The sequence below is a fragment of the Scomber scombrus genome, chromosome 2 (assembly GCF_963691925.1).
Source record: "Scomber scombrus chromosome 2, fScoSco1.1, whole genome shotgun sequence".
Classification (NCBI taxonomy): domain Eukaryota; kingdom Metazoa; phylum Chordata; class Actinopteri; order Scombriformes; family Scombridae; genus Scomber; species Scomber scombrus.
Window position 1 is genome coordinate 10000364 of NC_084971.1, and position 22325 is coordinate 10022688.

The 22325-nt window shown below is 43.2% G+C and overlaps 1 protein-coding gene across 4 annotated transcripts; it reads right to left on the reverse strand.

Annotated features, from left to right (window-relative positions):
- On the reverse strand, positions 1-22325 carry ldb1b (LIM-domain binding 1b). 4 transcript variants are annotated; one of them, XM_062430726.1, is made up of 11 exons: positions 22192-22325; positions 6495-6597; positions 5184-5228; positions 4847-4922; positions 4637-4739; positions 4353-4525; positions 4137-4259; positions 3952-4035; positions 2748-2871; positions 2486-2634; positions 1-2276 (listed from the first exon to the last, which is right to left on the reverse strand). In XM_062430726.1, exons 1-11 carry the CDS (start codon positions 22217-22219, stop codon positions 2046-2048), a joined length of 1239 nt encoding a protein of 412 aa, XP_062286710.1. In that variant the 5' UTR covers positions 22220-22325; the 3' UTR covers positions 1-2045. The 4 variants fall into 4 exon arrangements, with proteins under 4 accessions (XP_062286710.1, XP_062286701.1, XP_062286718.1 ...); XM_062430717.1 differs by lacking the exon at positions 22192-22325 and adding an exon at positions 13274-13310; XM_062430734.1 differs by lacking the exon at positions 22192-22325 and adding an exon at positions 9043-9375.

A 22325-nucleotide genomic window follows, 5' to 3' on the forward strand; every position in this document is an offset into this window, starting at 1 on the left:
TTTTAAAGTGAAAATGTATCTTTTTATTGGTACCATACATTAATTATCAAGGGCAGAAACTAACCAAATCAAAAAATATATATCAAACAATGATTTTTCTACAGGGTTTGGAGAAGGTACAAGTCACCATTCAAACTCAATCATAACTGCTGCTGGATTTAACTGAAACGAAATGGAAATGTACAAAAGAATAACAGAGCTTCAGCCGCTTTTTATTCGAATCTACAGACTCAGCATTGCTACCAAATATGCCGACTGGACTTAATGTTAAGCTGGTTTTAGAAGATGCTTGGATGACTGATGGCGTCACTCTGTGGATTTATAAAAAGAGACCACACAAATAAAGACAGTTTGGACAGAAAACTAATAAAAAACCCTCTGTTTGTAGCCAGTGATTAAACTTCAAATTCACTGGTTAACTAACAAACTCAGCGAGCACATTCACTTGACATCAGGTTGAAAGTTGCAGTACACAAAAGTTGTGATGATTGGTAAGTGAAAAAAAATCACTTCCTGTATACATGAAATATGAGTGAGTTTCTGAAATTTCCAAAAATAAATACAAAAAGAAAAGAAAAAAGAAATCAACAGACACAGTAAAATCATCTTTCCATGGTGCCATTGTACCCCCGGGGTTTGTAATTTAATTTACAGTTTTAAAAAAGAGGGAGGAGGAGGAGGAAAGAGCAGGTGGGAAGATAAGAGGGACGGGTTCATGAGTGTTTTTTCTCCTTTTTCCTATTTTTGTTTCTTTACATTAGATCGGGATGGCTTTAGGTAAATCTAAGTAAGAATACATTTTATTACAGTCAGACAGAACTTTGCTACTACCTTAAATATACAAGCACAAATACACAAAAATTCAAATCTCCAAAAAAGGAACGAAAAAGACAAAATAAAAACATCCACACTAAATTATTTCTCTTTTATAAACATAAAAGATAAAAACAATATATTTTAGAGGGGGAGGGGGGATAAAAGTCCTGTGTTGCTCCTTGGTCTGTAGCTTTTCAGTATCGGTAGAAAATAAAAAAGTAACAATTGAAATGAAGGCGTTTAATACAAATTAAAAAACATTCTAGGGAAATATATACTGTATAAAAACTCTTAAAATGTGTAACTGTGTGTATGTGTGTGTGTTGTAAATGCTCTCTGTTTGAAAGACTGCATCCACTGTAGTCTAATCAGAGATGGCTCGGGCACTAGGGGACTCAAAATCCTTCAATCATTGTGTTTTTGTGTGTGTGTATGTGTATATGTGTGTGTATATGTGTGTGTCACTTCCCTAGTGCCACATTTCAGCTCTCCTGCTAAGAGTGTGAATTTCAATGGTTTTTGAGACTGATTCTAAATTCTGGTCTGCCTGATTTGGCAAAGCCACAGACGCATTCAGACGGCCTCGTTTCTCTCTCCTCAAACATCACACACACTCGCGCGCACACACATATACTCTATTAACAGACGTTACCGGTGGCTTACGCGTCAAGGCAGTCCAGAATTGAGAGCCAATGTATAGAGGACGGGTGGACAAGTCGTCCCTAAGCAACTTGTCACCATCTCCGAGCCCCGCCGCCCCCCTCTTCCCTCCCCATCCCCTCCACTCCCGCCCCTTCCTACAGGTGTATGGTTTGTTTAGGGTGTTTTTAGAGTTCAGTACGGTTTGTTTAGAGTGCACAGTTCTCCCCTGGATTAAATCCCCGCGCCTCCTTGGTAGCATTTACCAAGTCGCTGTCCGAACTGAAAATTAGCAAGAGCAGACGGGTCGTGTTGTGTATGAGGTAAGGGGGGGGGGGGGCAGAGGTGGGACCGCAGTGCCTAAACATGAGGGGAAGAACTGGCTCAGTGGGAGCTCCTTCGGGCTACCTGTGTTTGATGAATCTGAGCTCTAAATGATGTCTTGGTCAGCGAGTGGGCGAGAGGGGTGCTTCTGTTGCACCCATGGCTGTCGGGGGTGGGGTTGGTTGGGTGGGGGTGGTGGGGGGGCTGAGGAGTGACAGAGACGGGGGGAAAGGGGGGTTTGTGTTGAGGTTGCGGGGCTCCGGGCTCTATTGCGATGCCTGTGAGGTGGGGTTGTCGCTCTTGCTCTCCTGGCTGGAGGGGGCCTTGTTGTTCCAGGGCGAGTTGGAGCCCAGCGCCGGAGAGTTGTTGAAGCTGTCCTCGTCGTCGATGCCGTTGGCCGCGTCGAACTGTGTGTTCTCCAGCCGCGTGATCAGACGCTCGTCCTCGTCGCCGAACTCCCCTCCCATCAATGTGGGCTCTCCCACTACCATCACATCCTGAAAAGGCATAAAACAGCATTAATATTTAAACTGTGTGAGGAGGAAGGGGTGTCATAAAAAAACTACTGCACAGCATGACATAATGTATGCTGTGTGATTGCATGTGCTAGTCACTACTGTACTGTGACAGGGAGGCAACTGTAACAGTGTTTCTGTTTGAGGTGTAATAGCAGAGCAATGACAGCAGGTGGCACTAATGTACTCACTGGAACTTGGCTGGACAGAGGGAAGCCGCTGCCAGGGCTTTTCTTTTTGTTGTTGTTGTTGTTATTAGTTCCTCCTCCTCCGCTAATGGTGCTGCCACCTGACATCTTACGCTTCCGCCGCTTGTTTGGGGCCTGTCTTGATGGTTCAGCTACCGAGGAAGGAAGCGCGCGAGAGAGAGAGAGAGTTAGAAGATAAATTAACTGTGTTTTTGTGTGAGTGTGTGTGTGTGTGTGTCTACATCTGTGTATGTTTTTCATCTACCTGGTGGTGCCACCATCCTCTGCCATTTCTGGAAGAGGCAGGTCTTGAGGCAGTCTCTGGGGCTGAGGCTGTATGTCTTGTGTCTGGACATCAGCTCCTGCATGGGCTCCAGGATAACACAGAGCTGGGGGGGAGGGGGGACAAAGAAAGGCAGCAGGTTAAAGATCACACAGATTGTGTACTCTAAATCTAAATCATCTATTATCAGCTGGTGTTCAGGACAAAATAAATATTTGGTGTGCTTCAAATTCTCATATGAGAAAATACAAGACTACAATGAAACACGACTCAGAAGCACATTAAAAAGGCAGACTAAACTCCAGCACTGAGGCATCTGAAGCAGTTTATGTTCTATCCTTGTGGATTTTCAGTGTTGCTGGTGACCATATGAACCGTTTAGGTGCTAGTGAGTGTTATTATGCTTAACAGCTAACAGAACATAAAAATGATGCATAACAAAAGAAAAAGGATTGTTTTCTGGATGTATCATATGTACGCAGCGTCATGGAAATATGTCAGGGTGTGATGTTGAGCCGCAGCCTCTGGTAACACAACTTCTCATTTACCCTGTTCCCCCCCCCTCTCAAAAACAGCAAAGAAACCCTGGTGGGACTCAAGGGGCAACAGGTGTGGGGATGAAATACTGTTTGATTAATTTGTGGCATTATCAGCAACTGTGATGTCCTCAGCTGACTTTACCAGGTGTCAGAGAGAAATGTAACAAGTGTTAAAGCTGCTCTGTTAAAGTCAGACAGGAGATGCAGACTGATTGAGGATTTAGAGGCAGTTGCATGTTATAAAGATGAAATTAAATAATGTTCTAGCAGTGAGGAATATGCTCATGTTTTCTGGTAGTGATTTCAAAAAAAGTAGGAAAAAAATGTATATGTGTATGTTGGTAGAACACAAGAGGCAAACAATAACGGGACATACTCATCAACACAATGCCCTAGTACCTACTAGTGGTCATAAAAGTATCTACATAGTAACTTAGTAAGTATTTTGAGTCACTCATCATCAAAAATCAGCAGAGACATGTTTAAGTCTATAATTTGAACACCTGCAAGGTACCAGATAACTCATTTGTTCTAAAGATGTTCTTACTAGAATATGACTAGACCCTGATCATGACACAACGAAGAGAGAAAATATTAAACGCCATCGTCATCCTTGAGGTAAAATGTTGTATGTGTGCTTCACTTACTCGGAGGTAGTTAAGAGTAGAGTTCGACAGGCCACATCTTGTAATGTTTTTGGACAGCTGGTCCAGCATCTGTGGGTCCTGGGCCTGAGACGCCAACAAACAAGACTGATTAAAATAATGGACAAACACGCACACACCATAACAAACATCCCCTGTGGATCGCCCCTCCCTCTGTATCCACTCACATGCATGGCCAGTATACTGCGGGGGATGAGTTCACGGTGCTGTCTGATGCTGAAGTGCCACGTCTTTATCCTCATCATGTCATCAAACATGAACTCCAGGTACAAGCGCCCCTCTACACACACCTACGGCAATTCAGAGGACTGAGGTCAGTAACTAGCAGGGGACAAATGGCAGAAATGGCCATTTTAAAACAAGGTGTGGACACAAATACACACCTGTGTGAACATTGGCTTTCCATTCTGGGTGACCATGGTGCACTGGTCACAGTCGAGGGAGACAAAGTTATTGTGGAAGGACTCCTTGGGATGTTTCAGCACATAGTAGAGCTCAGTGGCACCGCCCTCAAATATACTCCGGAAGTATCTTGGAATCAACGTCCGGCCAATTGCTGGAGAGGAGAGAAAAACACAGAGGGTATGAGAACAGGAACACGTCGGTAGGCTGTACAGTCCATTTGTGACTGTAGAACTTGGGGTGAAAAGTGCAGTTTGTTTCTTACTGTAACGTTTGGGTCCATCCTCCAGACAGAAAGTAATAGTCAACATGGCGTCATCTTCAAAGAACTCTGTAGTAAATGCATCCCACCACAGGTTATCACACTCCTACAAGGTAAAGAGAGGGAGGGAAAAATAATCGGTTATAAACACAGCTCTTGAGTTGTGCATGCGTTTTTGAGTGTGCGTATGTGTGGCCGTGTGTGCTTACAAACCTCTGTCCAGTTCTGTAGCCGTTTGTTGAGTTCAAATATTCTGTAGTCTGTCTGGTTGCCATATGGTGTGTGCCTCCTGCGCCACAAAGAGAAAGAAGAAGGAGAAAACAAAAGACAGACAGACATTGGGTTGAGATCAGTTATCTCGGGGTAATATGACAGCTTCACTGCTTTTAAGACCGTTTCGCAACCTAGTTTTAGCCTTGTCACTGACTAAATGCAAAATTGGTATTGAAAGCGAGATAAGAACACGGCTTCTCACGACCTTATCTACACTTGTGTTAATGCTCTCGTTTTCACATTAACTCGAAGATACTGCGAAATAATGCAGTCTTACCCTATTCCTGGCTCCAGGTATGTGGGAGGATACATTGGGGTGGGACTGGAGAAACAAGAGACAGAGAGATTATTACATTCAGCTATAGCACTAATATGCCCTCCTCCAGCGGCTAGTCTATCTTTACGAGCCTGGGACGCGAGCCAAACATGGCACAAATTGGATGATACAAGGAGACAGTAAATAACAACACGTCTCAGTTACACACACACAACAACTGAAGCAAACTCGCCTCGCTGCAAAAAGACGAGCGGAGCATCACGGCCCACAGTTCTTCTTAGGTGTGCTTCTTAACCTTACTGAGCCACACAAGTCAAGTCTAATCAATTTTAGCATTAAACATTAGCCACTCCACTGTTCCAACAGTAGTTATTGTAGCTCAACAAGCATCTGCCTGAATAATAGATCGTCTAAATGGTGATGGACCAAAATGACACTGCACTAAATTACACAGACGACTGGATCAAAACACACACAACTGCTCTCCTTCTCTAAGATATCACCAGTAACCCTTTGTGCACCCAAAAGTGTCTCCAGAATACCGACGTGTGACAAATTTGCACATAAGCATTACACTTGAGAATGACAGTGCTGCTGACAGGATGAACACAATACTACTAATCTTGGGTTTTCCAGCTGAGAAAACACAGCAGCTGTTCTGGAAACCTCAAATTTAACCAAAACTATCTACTGAGATCATTTTCTTGACTTCATGTTCATCTCCACCATATAGTCTGAGTATTTGAGCAGGATGTTTGTGAACCTGAACAAACACAAACAGTCGCTCTGTAGTTTAAATTCACCACACATCGCAGCTCGTCGACTCTTATCTGAACCATTTTACACAGTTTTGCTGATGTGTGTTTTCGGCATCATTCACACATACGCAACCGTTGGACCATTTGTGCAGTATATTATTTTTTGACTCCAACCGTGTGTACAGATTTTAGCTTTAGGCTAACTAGAAAGACACTGTGGTCTAAGAACTCACCAGGACCTGCAACTCTTTCAGGAATTACCCTCCAGTGTTTCTCCTTTCCCCTTTTGTCTCTGTTCAGTTACGAAGCAGATTCATAAAACGCTGCAATCAATGCTAATTTTCCCTTCAGGGCCCATCAGGAAAATGTGAGCCTAATCGCACCCGATCGTGTCTTTCCACTGTGTTTAAATGTTATCTCGCAGCCTCTAAAATCTGCCCTGATTTCTGTGTGAACGCACCATAGGACATCTGAAAGGATAGCTCTTCCTGTCCAGAGCAGGCTTGGCAAGGTTTTACACACCCAAATACACAAACAGAGACAGAAAACTCACCCCACGTCTCTGTCCAGCATGGTGCCGGGGTGGAAAGGGGGGAAAGTGCTACCGTTGGGGGGCTCCTTGGGGGAGTACAGCTTGAATGACTTGGAGGAACAGCCTGGAAGAGAGGTGAGAAAAAAATATTAGAAGAGACATAAAAGTAAAAAGTGTGACAGCTGTATCTGTCAAATTGGGGAACAAACACAGTATCTGTTAATACACAAATTCAGCGAGTGACACAGTAAACCTTTTAACAGATTGTGAACAGTGGTCCAGCTGGGACTGTAAATAAAGAGCTAAATTGTAAAGCCAAGAAAGAAAGGACACATAAGAGGGTGAAAACGGTGCCCGAGGTTACTACACCATATGGAATTACAGTGATTACTTAGTTACTCGCTTTTGGAGGGGCCCTCGCAAAGAATGACTGTATTATGTGAGGTTGGAAGCAGCCTGACCTGGCCTGTATGGCCCAATTTTAGTTGGCTGCTCTCACAGGTCTTCCCAACTACCACAGTCTTGTCACAGGAAGACGCAAAAAACAACATAATCAGGAGGGAGATTCCTGTAAACGCCCTGCTCCGTGCTCCTGCTACAGATACCGCTGCTCTCCTTCTGCTCTCTCTTCTCACTCTGTATACATCTATCAAATACCACCAATTACACAGACACACCAACACTAACCACACACTAACCACACACACACACACACACACACAAATAAAAACTGATGAATGTCTGTCTCACACACACATCTCCATCCCCCTGTTGTACTCTTAATTGCCCAGCTCTCCTATAAAGGCCATCCAGGCGTGGTGGCCTCCAGGTCATGACCCCTGCCATCACCATGGTGAAGCCCCGCCTCATTAATGTCTCTCTGTCTTGTCTCTGCATATTAAAACATATCACTGTGTGTGTGTGTGAAAGCGAGTGAGGTATTTCATAGAGAGGAAAATTGTGGTTTGAGAGCACAGCACTGTTTTCTATACATTTGACAGACAATTAAAGAGTTTTAAAAAAGCCTCTCCTCTGTGAAGAGAAAAAGGCTGACTTTTCAATAATATATGTTCGCTGTCTAAAGTCAGCTTTTTGCATCTTTGTTGGAGACTTCACAGCAACATGGAGAGAGCCATATCCAAAAATGACCTTTAGCCACACTCACATATACCAAGTTGGGTGGTCTTAACTTATCTGCAGTACGTTAATCTATAAAAACCAAAACAAATGTCTCAGGTCTACAGGTTTCTACTCTGACAGGATCCTAAGTGTAACAGTGGCCACAACCATCTTTCTCAAATTGACCCAGTGGTGAATAAATAATACATCAACAAGGAAAGTTCTTCCATGAAGCGAGGCACAGATCTTCGAAACAAGAATCACATCTTTCTACATGGAGGAATAAATAAAAAAGCCATCCATTTCAAGCCCTGTCTTCACTTCACTGTAAAAACAAGTTGTTTACTGTGCAATACAGCAATGCTATGCAAAAGGGCTGGATGCACCACCAGAGGAAAACAAATGGGGGTTGATAAATAAATAAATAATCGATGGTTAAGTGTCCATTAGTTGTTGAGAGCTCCATTAGCTCCTCTCTTCTCCTGTTTGCTGTTAATGACAGGCAGTCACAATCACATCAGCTGGATTTCACTTCCTCCACTGGGAATCATGCTCCCCTCTCTCCTACAAGCACACTCTACACACACAAACACACATATGTATATATTTACACGCATATATTACATATATATCTTAACTTTCTTGGCTTGAGTGATGATAACCATCGTCATCCAACCTTCTGAACAATATCTCATCTACTTTCAGACGTGGATCATGTAAAAAAAACATACATTACATTTCACAGGACAAAAATCCAGTAAGCATTATGAAGTCTCCTCTAACTGAGAATAACCTGTCGTGGTGTTGGGCTGCTGTCACCATGATTGCTAAGTGTTCACAAGGCTTATAAGCGATTGCTAGGTTACACTGAAGCATTAACCTGCAAACTTTAATTTTTACAAAAACCCGACATGAATCTAAAGATGATATCGAGTAGCACTTGAAACGCCCTATTCGCCAGTTGATTGTTTCACAACTTTAGCAGTCATGGCACATTTTGACGAGGGGTAGCCTGCTTACAAAGGCAATTAGAAAAGCAGCCAGCGCATACTGCTAACACTTAGCCGCTAGCTCGAACAAAACGGGTTGATTTCTCAGGGAGAGTTAACAACAACACACGCCTGCAAACACAATTTTAACAAGCAATTCACACACTGGGATATACATGATACAATAACCTCACTATCCCCACTCAACCAAATGCTGCCTGTACACAGCACTGCTTTACGTGGGCCTGCGGGGCTAGCTAACGTTAGCCAGCCTAGAACACAGTTGGTAACCAGTTAGCTGCTGTTAGCCGTTAGCCGTTAAATCCCATTTTCAACGAGAAAGCGCCGAAATAACGTAAGAAATCACAACCGCTGCGGCTCGTACACCACGTTTCATCGCCGCAACCTCCAAACATTGTAGTAAAAGGTGTGTGTTTGCTGGGGAAATGGGTCTCTTTTACCTGCAAAGAAGTCCAATCAGAAAATTGATGTTTACAGATCCGTGGTGATAGACCGTGTGTACGCTCCGTGCGTAAAGACGGATAGGCCCGCTGGACGCGACGTACCAACACAATACGTCCCTGTGAACAGGATCAATACAAAAAAATCTGCTCAAACCGCGACACTGAGAGGGAATACGGCCCAAATTGCGGGAGTCGGTCGGCTATGTTTTGTCCCGCATGAGGCCTTGTTAGTGGGCTGAAGCCTGCTGTGGGTTTACATACGGACCCCGATGAGCCCTTTGTTCACGGGAGGACATGAACAATAGCTGTAGGCCCTCCTCCTCCTCCTCTCCCTCAGCAATGCTCCTCTCTCCTCTGCCCAGCACCGCCAGCCGCCCCCCTCCACACACACACACACACATACACACACACCTCCCCCTGCACATAAAGGTTGTCTGCTAAGCATTTTTTTTTTCTTCCTTCCTCCCCACATCCCATCCTTTCCATATAACTGACACAGATGAGAATTGGCCCTAATGCAGCCAAGTGTGTGTGTGTGTGTGTGTGCAAATAAAGATCGTGCTGACTGCAAAGTGGTTTTCATGTTCACCTAATTAGTGCACATCATCAGCTTGCTGCAAAAACAACTGAGCTGAGACACTGACAGCCCAGTGTCAAGTCATGGGTAATAATATATGAGGTGGGTCCCACGCAGTGCAGTCCAGTACAGTAGCCTGATCAGCCAAAAGTGGATTAAGATCTTATAAATTAACTTTCATGTAAGGAAAACAGACTTGAGTTGTTTGCAATTAATTGTGTCTTTGAGTTTGTACACTGAACTGTCTCCAAGGTAGGCCAGTAAATCCATTACCATTGGGAATCTCTCTCTCTCTCTCTCTCTCTCTCTCTCTCTCTCTCACACACACACACACACACACACACACACACACACACACACACACACACACACACACACACACACACACACACAGAAAGCACTAAGCCAAAAGGAGAATCCCATAGGCCTCTAAATCTGCTTAAATCGCCTCAAATTATAATCAGATATTCAGATCACAGCCAGAGAGAACTCATCCATATGGCCAAAGTTGGGATATAAAAAGAACAAGTTGTATTAGGTCAGGAGTTTTTCATACTGTATATGTGTTGGTGTGTGTAAGTGCAGCCGGTCATCTGAGCCACCAACATGTTCTGATTTATACACTATCCATGCACACAGGGAGCGAAAACACAATGTTTCATAAAAGATTTATTCCCAAATTCAGCTGCTTTTGTGAGCTTCTCCATGGAAACAGTTAACAGGCTTTCACAGAGGCTACTGTACACCAAAAAACGGGTGTGTTCTGGTAATATTAAATATAACGTAATTCAACTTTATATAGTTTTAAAGCTACCCTTACCTTTGTTACATTTTTACACATTTTTTTGTTTAGGTTAAAATACTATAAATAAAGTAATGGCACTTTAAAATGTTAGAGATCCACCAGGCATAGAAACTAATCATTATTCCATTCTCATAATATTCTGTGAAAACTCTGACCAATCATATCATTCAGTCCGAATGATATGATTGGCTGAGCGACCTGCCTGTTTTCCCCTTCTGCATTAAGTAATCATGTGCACCCCTACCCGGAAGAGAGTCTGTTGTGGATCCACAGCATCATAATACATCCATGATCCACGGAGACAGTCGTAAACAACCAGTAGCGACTGACAATGACCGACAAAAGCGGGCCACGGCTTCCACCTCCAGCCGCTCCCACGGGGAAAAAGAAAACTATATATATATATAGTAAAATTTAAGTAAAATTACTTTTGAGGGGCAGTTTTAAATAATTTGGCCCAGGGATTAAGGTTTACATACATATGAATATGGAAGTCTTATTCTAATTCAAAAATATGTACTCCACTGTGATTGAGAGCTTAACAGTGTAGTTTATAAATGTGGAGGGATTCAATTCATTTTAGTTTACTGGACCAGTTTTGCTCCAGGATGCATTTCAAGTATCTGTTCCAAAGTGTTGCAGCTGAGAACCAAAAATTCATATAGAAAATGTATATATATATTTTATGCTATAAAGCTTATATAGACAGTATATATTATCTGTCTGTATCATCATCATCTATATCACTATATACAGTATATATGATTTATAATGAGTCAAAAATTACCATTCACTTCAATGATAAACTGAGGCTAAGGAGTAGGTAATCTACAGACAGTAGGTCCTGAACCAAAGTATAGAACAAAATCTAAATGACCTGAAGATGGCACTGAATGAAAAGTCAGGCGATCAAAGTTATGATGACTCATCAAGTAAGGGAACATGAATGTGTATATATAAAATGTCATGGCAATCCATCCAACTGTTGTTTATATATTTCAATAAAAAAACAATGTCAGTTTCATGGTGACGCTATAGGAAAAGTCAGGGGATCATCAAAGTATCTGCACAAAAAAGTGATGGACCGAGTGACTGACAGACCTACAGTGCTATTACTTCAACCATGCTAAATAAATAAAGGAACACACTAATAATGAAAAGCTCTGTACCACAAAATCATTAAGTTAATTAAACACAGTTATACTTGTACCAACTTATTGATTTGACTGGTGACCCATATAATCATTTTTTCCACCAGTTTAACACTCACTCTAACATTATTATCCCATTCTTGTACCCAGTGAACTACATGACACACAATACTTCACAATACAATTTGTTGTGAGCCTCATAATCAAACCATTTGCTCCACTGACTCCAATATTACAACATTTTTTCCATCTGTCTAGTGTATTTTTCTTCTATCTTAAGACAGAAATTGTCCCTTTGTTCTGACATATCTGCAGATGTTTTATTTCTTTATAGACAATCTTGAAAAAACCTCATAACTCCCTTATGCGTGACAGCTCAAATGTGGACCTCTGTGCAGACTCTGTTGTATGAAATGTGAAGTATGGTGAAGTAAAGTGTGTCCCAGAGCCAGACATGTGGAGAGGATAAGCTGCACTAAGGCCTGTCTCTCACCCGACCAGCAACAAAGATGCTTGGGTTGAGTTTATGTATATTGGTTTGACCATGGTAAGCCTGTGACATGAGCACTTCACAGCTCGCGAGGCTCCTGTCAGTCTTTTGGCAGCATCTTTGTGTGTCTAGTACCAGGGGGAGGTGTAGTCAGTAGTAGCTTAGAGTGTCTGTGGTGGGTGACTTATGTGGATTTGCCTATCTTACACTCGCTGGCCCCTGTAGCCATGGCAACACGAGCAGTCAATGCTGTCACAACTGGAGTGAGTCTGAGAATCATCCATGGAAATGGACACACAAGGGTTAATCCTCTGTGTGTGTGTGTGTGTGTGTGTGTGTGTGTGTGTGTGTGTGTGTGTGTGTGTGTGTGTGTGTGTGTGTGTGTGTGTGTGTGTGTGTGTGTGTGTGTGTGTGTGTGTGTGTGTGTGTGTGTGCCTCCAAAGCTCACCCATTCAAATGGTACATGACGGGGTTAATCCCCAGTGCATGTGTAAATGGTGTTTGTCTGTGTGTGTGTGTGTGTGTGTGTGTGTGTGTGTGTGTGTGAGTGTGGGGGGGGTGTGGGTGTGTGTGTGTGGTGGGGTGGGGTGATGGAGAGGAGGTGGGGGTAGGAGGTGTGTCAGGATAAGGCTTGAAGGGCTTACACACACCGTCTCTTTCGCTCTCAGGCATAGGGGAAGCCTTATCTTCAACCAGCACCCCAACCAGCGAGTCACGCACGTGCACACTCTCACACACACACACACACACACACACACACAGAGTACACACACACACACACACACAGAGTACACACACCTCCCTAACCTTCACATCACCAGCTAGCCTCATTTCCCAACTTGCAGTAACACATTCACACCTAAAGCCATAAATCCATGTATAATAAGTGATTAAAGCTGGAGCGTGCGGTGGTTGAATAAACTCTTTAAAGTGCACTGTGTGATGTTTTTATCGAGCCTACATTTAAACCTACAAGCACAAGTTGTTTAATTCACCTTTGTCAAAGTAAAAAAATAAATAAATAAGGATGAAGAGGCCTGACTTAAAGGGAATTTATCTGGAGATCAACAAAGCAGAAGGATACACCAGTAAGAACAATCAGACATTTTTCTTTCAGTTTCGTTCGACCTCTAGGTTTTTATGTTTTTGTTGCAGAATCCATTATTAGAAAGACAGAAAAGTTAAAGGTCAGTACAGCGACTTACCTCCCTCAGTTTCTAGCTGTTCTGACATCGCCATTTTGTCACCCACAAATGCACTTTCACAGCTGTATACTGATCTAACTCAAAGACTTGGGCCCTGTTTTCAAGCCTCTCCCTCTTTCTGATATCTCCCATGTCCAGACTGTCAGGCTCAGGGGCACAAGGAGGGGGGAGATGGATGCCTACAGTATGTGTGTGTGTGTGTGTGTGTGTGTGTGTGTGTGTGTGTGTGTGTGTGTGTGTGTGTGTGTGTGTGTGTGTGTGTGTGTGTGTGTGTGTGTGTGTGTGTGTGAGTGCTCTAATGCATGTGTTGCCTGTGTATGTGCAAATGTGTGCAGCGTGCCACTTCCACTCACTAGTCAACAGGAAACTGAACGGCACAAACGTCTGCCAGAGTTCTGATAACAACCGTCCCAGTCGCCCTCCCTTTGACACAGTCTTAAACACTGATCTGAGGACAGTCTCACGGTGGTCTCAGTTTAGAAAAAAAAAAACTGATCCAAGATTTTTTAAAAAGGGCCAACTTCTGATTATCCATCAGTTTCGTCTTCCCCCTCTTTTTCCCCAAATAGGAATAAAAGCAAAACCTGTCCTGTTTTCATAGATTGCATTCACTGTTATTTCTTCCCAAAATGTAATCCCAAAGCTACTGTTTGAACCACTTCATGGCAATAAAGTCAAACATACTTTTAAAAGCACAGGCAGTCCTATTCCTCCTCATGAGAGCGAGCCCCATATCCTCTGCAGCTCCTCTCTGTGGTCAGTCGACTAGCACTTGATCAATTTGGCAGCTCAGGCTTTTTTACTCAGTTATTGGATCAAATGGAGTGACAGAGATCTGTCCAGTTCGGCTCTGATAAAACACCCAAAGGCCGCCTCAATACAAACTGACACTTTTTAGAGGAATGAGCACTGATCCAGACAGAGTGACCAGCTTTAGATCACCAAAAAGTCTCCAATAGCCTGTGAGTCAGAATAACAGACACGTAACTGTAGTTTTACTTTACTTCCTTTTTACTTTCTACTTTCTACTTCTTCTCCACTCCATTTCAAAGGCAAATATTGTTCTGTTATACTCCACTACAATATATAAAGTACCTAGCTACTCAGCTAACCAACACATGAAAATACTTTTTTTTTTCTATTGTCATTTGATCTGAAAAAATTAAGAAAACTGAAAATTAAAAAAACAATTGTTTTAATTATTTGTCTGCTGTCAAAGATGATCATTTCAGATGTCTTGTTTGGTCCTGTCCTGTACTCAAAGGTATTGTGTTTAAAATGATATAAATTACAGAAAAGCAGCAAATACAACAAAGAAGTTGGAACCAACCTGCTTAGAAAGTGACAGAAACAATTATTCAATTATAAAAAATAATTGCTGATTTAGAGCTACACTTATCGTTGTAGCTCTAAAACCATGAGACGATGTAAATTTGTCTATATTTGTCAATTTTGCCGTACTGTTTATACCATGTAGCTTTCATCCTCAGTATTATTGGTTGTATTGGTTCAATAAGCATGACTGCTTTTTGGAAATATTACATTTTTATAGGATTTTTGCATCAATGTAATAAATTGCTGTGCACACATAGATTTCCATCTGGTTATTTCATCAATATTACCAAGAATTTACTGTATTACAATAGACTATTTCACTATTGTGGTTCAAAATTGAATGTACCATATTTGATTTTGTCCATATTCCTCAGTTAATAATCAAAACATAATATACAAGACTGTGCAAAAGTTTTAGGTACTTTAGATGTTTAGGTTGTTATGAATGCAACCCCATGAGGGAGGCATCTGATCAATCCTAAACTTATTCTGCAGCATGACAATGACCCCAAACATACAGCCAGAGTCATAAAGAATTATCTTCAGTGACCAGAAGAAAAAGGAGTCCTTCAGCAGATGGTTTGGCCCCCTCACAGCTCTGATCTCAACATCATGGAGTCAGTCTGGGATTACATGAAGAAACAGAAGCAGCTGAAACAGGCCGAATCCACAGAAGAACTGTGGTAAGTCCTTCAAGGTGCTTCAGACAACCAACCTGCCAAGTACCTTGAAAAAAAATTGCTCTTTTGAAGCCAAAGTTAATTGATTATTTCAAAACTATTCATATCATCAGTTTACTTTTAGTGCCTTAAATTGCACAGTATTGTATGTCACTACAGGGACCACTTTTATGCATAAATAGAACTTTTTGTGCATTTCATTACATTTATCTGATGACACTTTTACTTAATTAAAATCTTTTATGAGTCAGTATTTGGACATTGCTGCATTGCTACTTTTACTTACAGTCTCCCTCCACTCAAATACGTGTTTTTCTTCTTGTTCCTTCAGTTGACTATTTGAGCTTCACTGTGTATAATGATGTATGTGCAGAGTTTGATACTAGAAGACTATTTTCACATTTATCTCAATAATAATAATGAGAAAATATCCACGGGGGATAGAGTCCTTGTAAGTGGAATCATCTTCTCAGCCCATTGGGTGATACACTGCAGTCTGACCTTTTTAATTGACAGTTGCAGGAGTGTAGACTCAATGATAGTGATGTTAAAGTGCGCCATCGTGGGCTTTGACAGGTTATATTTCTTCAGCTGCTGCAAGACGAACATCCTCTGCTAAGCCTTCTAGATGAGGCTGCTGATGTGTTGCTCCCACTTGAGGTCCTGGCTGATCATGGTTCCCACGAAGCAGAACTCCACAGTGTAGACTGGGGACTCACACAGGATGCTGGGGACAGTGTTCCATCCTAAATCCACTACTATCTCCACTGTCTTTGTAGTATTGAGCTCCAAGTTGTTTTGTCTGCACCAGGACACAACATGGTCAATCTTCCACCTGTAGGCAGTCTCATCCCAACCAGAGATGAGGCCAGTGAGGCTGTGAACTTCAGGAACTTGATGAACTGATGACTAGAGGTGCAGCTGTTGGTGTACAGGGAAAAGAGAAGTGATGAAAGGACACAGCCTTCAGGGGAATCGGTGCTGATGGTCAGGGAGTCAGAGATTCTCCAGCTTCACATGCTGCTTCCTGTCAGACGGACAAAAAGTTGAACAGGACAGGAAATCTGGGATCCACCTGCAGTTGGAGTCAGGTGCCTTCAGCTGGTAGAGCTGGTCCTGCAGGAGAACTGGGACGATGGTGTTGAAGATGGAGCTGAAATCCACAAACAGGACCCTGGTGTAGGTTCCTACAGTGTCCAGGTGGTGCTGTGGATTCTGTGGAGGGCCGTTTTGATCTGTTGGCGAACTGCAGGGGGTTCAGATGTGGTACTGTGATGGATTTGAGGTGGGAGAGCACAAGGCACTCACAGAACTTCATGTGCACAGAGGTCAGGGTGACAGGTCTGTAGTCTTTAAGTTGTCGTACTTGTTTCTCTTTTTGTTCTGCTGAAAGTGTAGGTGTACGTGAAAGTTTCTCGCTCATCTAAGTTTAAAGTGTGAACCTATGAGCATGATTTGTGACATCATCATGGTTCATTATACAACTTATACATGTGTGATGTGGAAACTTGAAGCCTCCAGTGCACAAACACTGACAATGGACTTTACAGTAAAGTAAGAGACATCTTTTTTCCCAGCAGTTAAACTTTTGGATTCAAAATATTTGTAGGTCTGTAATTTTCTATGAGGGAGGAGATTTCATTTTGGGGAATTTAACAAGATAACTGACGTTTTTTTTCTGGAAAAAGTTCATCACACACCTCCTCAAAGTATATTTATATATCTTATAACATGTTCGGAGAAGATCTTTAAGTTAAGGATCTTTGTACTTCTTCAACTGCTTAACAATCAAACAGACGAGGCAGACATTATGAACGTGACTCAGTTGTAAAAGTAACTAAAGACACAAAGACTCAATTTTACATAAAATAACAATAATCAAAGCTCTTATGCAAATGTGCCTCACAAGTAAAACTGTATGCAAATGCTGCTGTTGTTATTCAGCAGGAAGCCATCGTTCTGCATTTGATTTGCAGTCAGGACTTCACCACGCATCATTACACGGGGAACATTTTTTTAACTGACCTACAATCAGAGACAGAGGAGATGCTTGTCCTTTGATAGCAGCGCCCTCCTGTGGCTGTAGTGAGCCAGTGTGTTTGTTTTCATCCTGCCCAACAGTATTTTCTCACTCACTGGATGAATTCCCCACTCAGGATTTTCTCTGGCAGGCGAACACAGAAACACTGCAACAAGGGAACTTCAGCCGAGCAAGTGCGTCACATGTTATAGCAGAGGCCAATGGCCAGAGGGATTAAAGTGGGAAAAAGGCTGAGCCAGGTTGTCATTAATATACTGTATATGATCTGTGTTTCATAAAAAAAAGTCCAACCCCCCCCCCCCCCCCCCCCCCTAAAAAAAAAGTATATGTATGTGTAACTTCATGATCAGCATTATTATCCATTATCCTCCATCCATTTTGCAGGTGGCTTAGCCTTTAGGAGTGTGTGTGTCAGATGTGCGTGACTGTGTGTGTGTGTGTGTGTGTGTGTGTGTGTGTGTGTGTGTGTGTGGCAGCGGCTGGTGTCAGCTGACAGCTGTGTGAAGGGAGATGACAGTGCCCTGATGCTGCGTTCTCTGTCTGTTCTCTGGGAGCCATTTTGTCTGTCTCTGATCTCAGAGTCAGGTCTGCTCCCCCCCCCCATCCCTTCCCCACCCCCCCTCAGCCAATCACGTCAGCGCTCAGCGTTGCAGAAAACATAGAAACACAGTCTGATCTCTCTCTCTTTCGCCTTTCTGTCTCACCCTCCCCTCCCTTCCACTCCCCTCCCACTCTCCCACTCCTCCTGCGCTCCTACAGTGCTCATCTCACACTTGCCTCTCTTTTCGTCTCTGCCTGGGCTCTTCTGCTCTCTGCCTCAACCCCCCCATCCCACCCCTCCCTCCTTCTTCCTCTCTTAATCCACATCTTTTCTCAGTATCTGCTCACTCCCTCTCTCTCTCTTCCCCTCCGTCACACCTCCCCTCCTCCTCCTCCTCCTCTTCAGGCTCTCTTGTTGTGCAACCCGTTTCTAAACAGCTCAGCCTTTGTGCGTTTTTGTCTGTTGCCATTTCAGCCAGGCTGCAGTCTTTACTCATTTTCCTCCAATCAGGGACACCATGTGACTCTCTGCATGAGAGGGCACAGTCCCTTCCCCCTTCTCTCTCTCCTCTCTCTCTCTCTCTCTCTCTCTCTCTTCCTCTCTCTCTCTCCCCTATTCCCTCTCCTCCCTCCTAACCCCCCTCACCCCCTCTCCCACCCCCTTCCCTCCCCTCATCTAGCCAGCCAGGCAACATACGCTAGCAATCAGGGGAGTCAAAGAGAAAGAGGGAATGAGGGGAGGGAGAGAAGGGGAAAGGGGGGGGGGAGGTATATACACAGTGCAGAGTGAAACAGTGTGCAGGAGGAAGATGAAGGGGGGAGATAAGATGGAGGTGAGGATGATGAGGGGTGTAATGTAAGGTCTGTTCTGAGTCTGATTGACCACAAAGCACAAAGCATCTGTGGCTTCAGAGGGCATACTGTATTGTAACTTACACTTCCTTTAATGATTGCATCGCAGCTCAGACTACATCCCTGCACACTCTGCCCCACTGTTTATGTCATCCACATGTCGGGGCACATGCTGTGTGTATGTCCACACACACACACACACACACACACACACACACACACACACACACACACACACACACACACACACACAGACACACACACAGAGTCACGCACAAACTCTGAGCCCACACAAGAAGGGGGAGGATCCCTCTGTGTTGAACACGGCTCTGGAATGTAAACAAGCAAGAATGAGAGAAAGAGAAAGGAAGGACTAAAGAGAGACACTGTAGTTTCAGATTTTTCTATTATATTGTAATTTCTGTCACAGTCAACCGGAGCAGCATCTCTTGACTTGTTTCAAATGTACGCGGAAATAACTTGCATCCCTGTAGAGTCAAGCTTTGGCTTTATTTGAACATGACATGAGTGAATGGAAGCGATTGTTCCATATTTGGAGGCAGTGTTTACATTGGTTTTAAGTTACCTTATGTTGTGTGTGTGTGTGTGTGTGTGTGTGTGTGTGTGTGTGTGTGTGTGTGTGTGTGTGTGTGTGTGTGTGTGTGTGTGTGTGTGTGTGTGTGTGTGTGTGTGTGTGTGTGTGTGTGTGTGTGTGTGTGTGTGTGTGTGAGTGTGTGTATAGGTGAAGTTTTAGTCATTACAATCAAGACTTCTAAGCTTGCATTAAAAAATACAGAGCAATGACTGTGATGTTCTCACATATTCCCTGCTGGTCTTTGGAAAAGTTTCGACATTGTGTTGAAATTCTTAAAGTTTGAAAAAAATGTGTGTAGACATCTATCATGGAATCAATTAAGATGAGAAAAGCAATGTTACTCCCTAGTTGGAAACTGAAAGAGAAGTCAGGAGAAAAGTAGAAAAAGAAGAATCCATAAAGCAGGGAAACTGTGGCGAAAAAGGAAGGGGAACACCAGAGAGAACAATATGAGAGCAGAAGTGGAGCGCACCAGAGTGCGGTCATACGTCTTTTTGGAAATTTCCATGACCACGTTGATTAAGTATGCAATCTGACCGCAAGATAGCTAGGGCCCGGTTCTAAACAAACGCTCCCGCCTCTGCTGTGCAGGCTTGTTTAACGGCTGAGGTGGCAGCGTTTGCCTTTGTAGCACGGGGTGCTGCGCACAGATTGAAAACACACACACACATACAAACTTGTGTATGTGCAGTCACATTTAACACAGATACACCTCCTTTCCCTGTGCTGTTGTGTGTCCAAGACAAATTTATGTAAATATAACACAAACAGACACACATAATCTGTGGTGTCTGGAGAGTTTGTCCTTGCTGATAGCAAATCTTTTTTTCTTTTTTCTGTATTTGGGGCTCCTTCTGCTTCAATCCTCAGCCAATCTATCACTCGTTAATCTGTCTGCAAGCTATAACTGTAGGATGAGTTGGCATTGTCTTAACTTGCTCCCCCTAAACTTTCCGCCTTCAAAACAATCTGTCAGCTAAAGAGTTTCCAAACCACAAAACATGGGACCAGTTACTGTTTCCATCTTTCTAATGATTAAAGTCGAGACTGGCACCAGGGTAATCTGATCCTGAATGCGCGGTTGGCTAAATTTCTCCATCCACATCCCGGCTGTTTGAGGGTTGACCACAGCGGCTACTGCGGCCTGGTAGGCAGAGAGAGAAGAGGAGGCCACGTCAGGATGATATTGCACCCGACACAGCACTGAAAAAAAGCACACACGCAGCAACTCACATAACTCTATCGCACTAACTTCCCTCCTCTCCTGCTGCTCAATATTATAGATTCTGTGGATTGTGAGTACATCTATTGTGATTATGAATACATTTCATGCTATGAGATTATATTTCTTGTCCTACACATCCAATCCAGAGTGTAAAATTAAACACTTAATCATACATATCCTGTGGCACAGGGGTGCAGGATTTATTTCTAGAACTTGATTTCCCTTTTCTTTCCTCCTTTGTCTGACTAAAGTCAATAAAATAAGAATTATGTTTTCTGTCAAGTGCTCAAAAACCCAAACACAACAGTTTGAGGACCGTGGGGGGTTCCTCAGCCTTCACAGACGGTGAACCAGTTGCAGACATCTCAATATGGAGGTCTAATATGACGGATATTACTCCCTCCTGGCTGCTCTCAGCTCCCAGAAGCTCCCACAGCTGTTGCTCAACTTTGATCAATTTTATTAAAAAAGATGAAAAGCAAAAATGTGACTCTGGAGTTTTGTTATCATGTTGTCATTTTGCTTTCAAGTTAAGCCTCCCCAAAAAATGTGAGTGTGAGTATCTCCACCACTGAAGACAAGGTCAGCATGTTTCTGCCTTTCTTCCCTGTCAGGTATGCACTTAATGACCTCCGTCCATGAACTCAGGGAGAGAGAACTTCTGGGTACAAAACAAGATGATTATTAATCTTCATCATGCTTTGAAAACACAACAATGAGAGTCGGATTTACATCTTCAGGGATTCTTAAACTGACTTATAGCCAAACAAATGTGGTGATGCATTTCCACTGTGGCATCAGTAACAAAGAGATACTTCTCCATCTGAATTAGAAGTTTCTGTATCACTTTCATTGAGCGCTTTATGCATCATAAATGATATACTCCTGTGTGAGCTGCCAAACATCAAACATTCATTAACAACTCTTGTGTGGGAAGAGGTGCAAAATCAATCATGCGAGCCTTTGATCCAAGCCAGTGATCTTTGCCCTTTAAATGTCACACTTTGATCCTTCTTTTTCCTTTTCTTTCTGCTATTCTCCGCATGAGGAGGGCGGTCCATTTTTTTTAAATTTTTTTTACACCGTGAATAAGTGAGTGTAGCATCTGGTACTGTGCCGACCTTAAAAGAACTCTGTTAACCCGGGCCAACAGTCAGAAAGCATCATCATCACCATCATGCAACTACAACAACAACAAACTGGCGGAGGAAGAGAGAGAAGAGGTAGCATTAGTGGTGCCATAGCAACAACTTCATGCCCAGATGTCTGCACTGCCATCTGAAACAACGTCTATAAACTAAACAACATACAGTAAAAAGCACTTTGTGGTCAGACTGAGGTTAAAAGTGAGGATGAAACAGACTACATGTTGATCCATCTTCCAGTATGTTCCTTGCCCTCCATCCTCTCTGCCATCACAGAGGGCGACCTCCCATGAGCCTTTGCACACAGAGCCCCAGGGCCCTGGGGCACCTCTCTCCCTGTCTCTCTCTCTGGCCCAGTCACGCCACAGCAGAGCAGCGGCTGCACTCACCGTCCAAAATATAACAACAACAACAACAACCAGAAAAAAGTCAGCAGCTGGCAACAGCAGCAACACTGGCAGTGGGACTGTAGTTAACGGCAACCATCACCACGGCAGCTACTTACCGGGACACGCGCAGCCGCCCACGGACATCTTCTCACATGTCTGGTGTGAATCCGATCAGAATGATGGTGGTGGTGGCTCTGTTATCCCTGCTCTCTTCCTCTCTTCTTTCTCACCAGTCACTGCTGCCGCCACT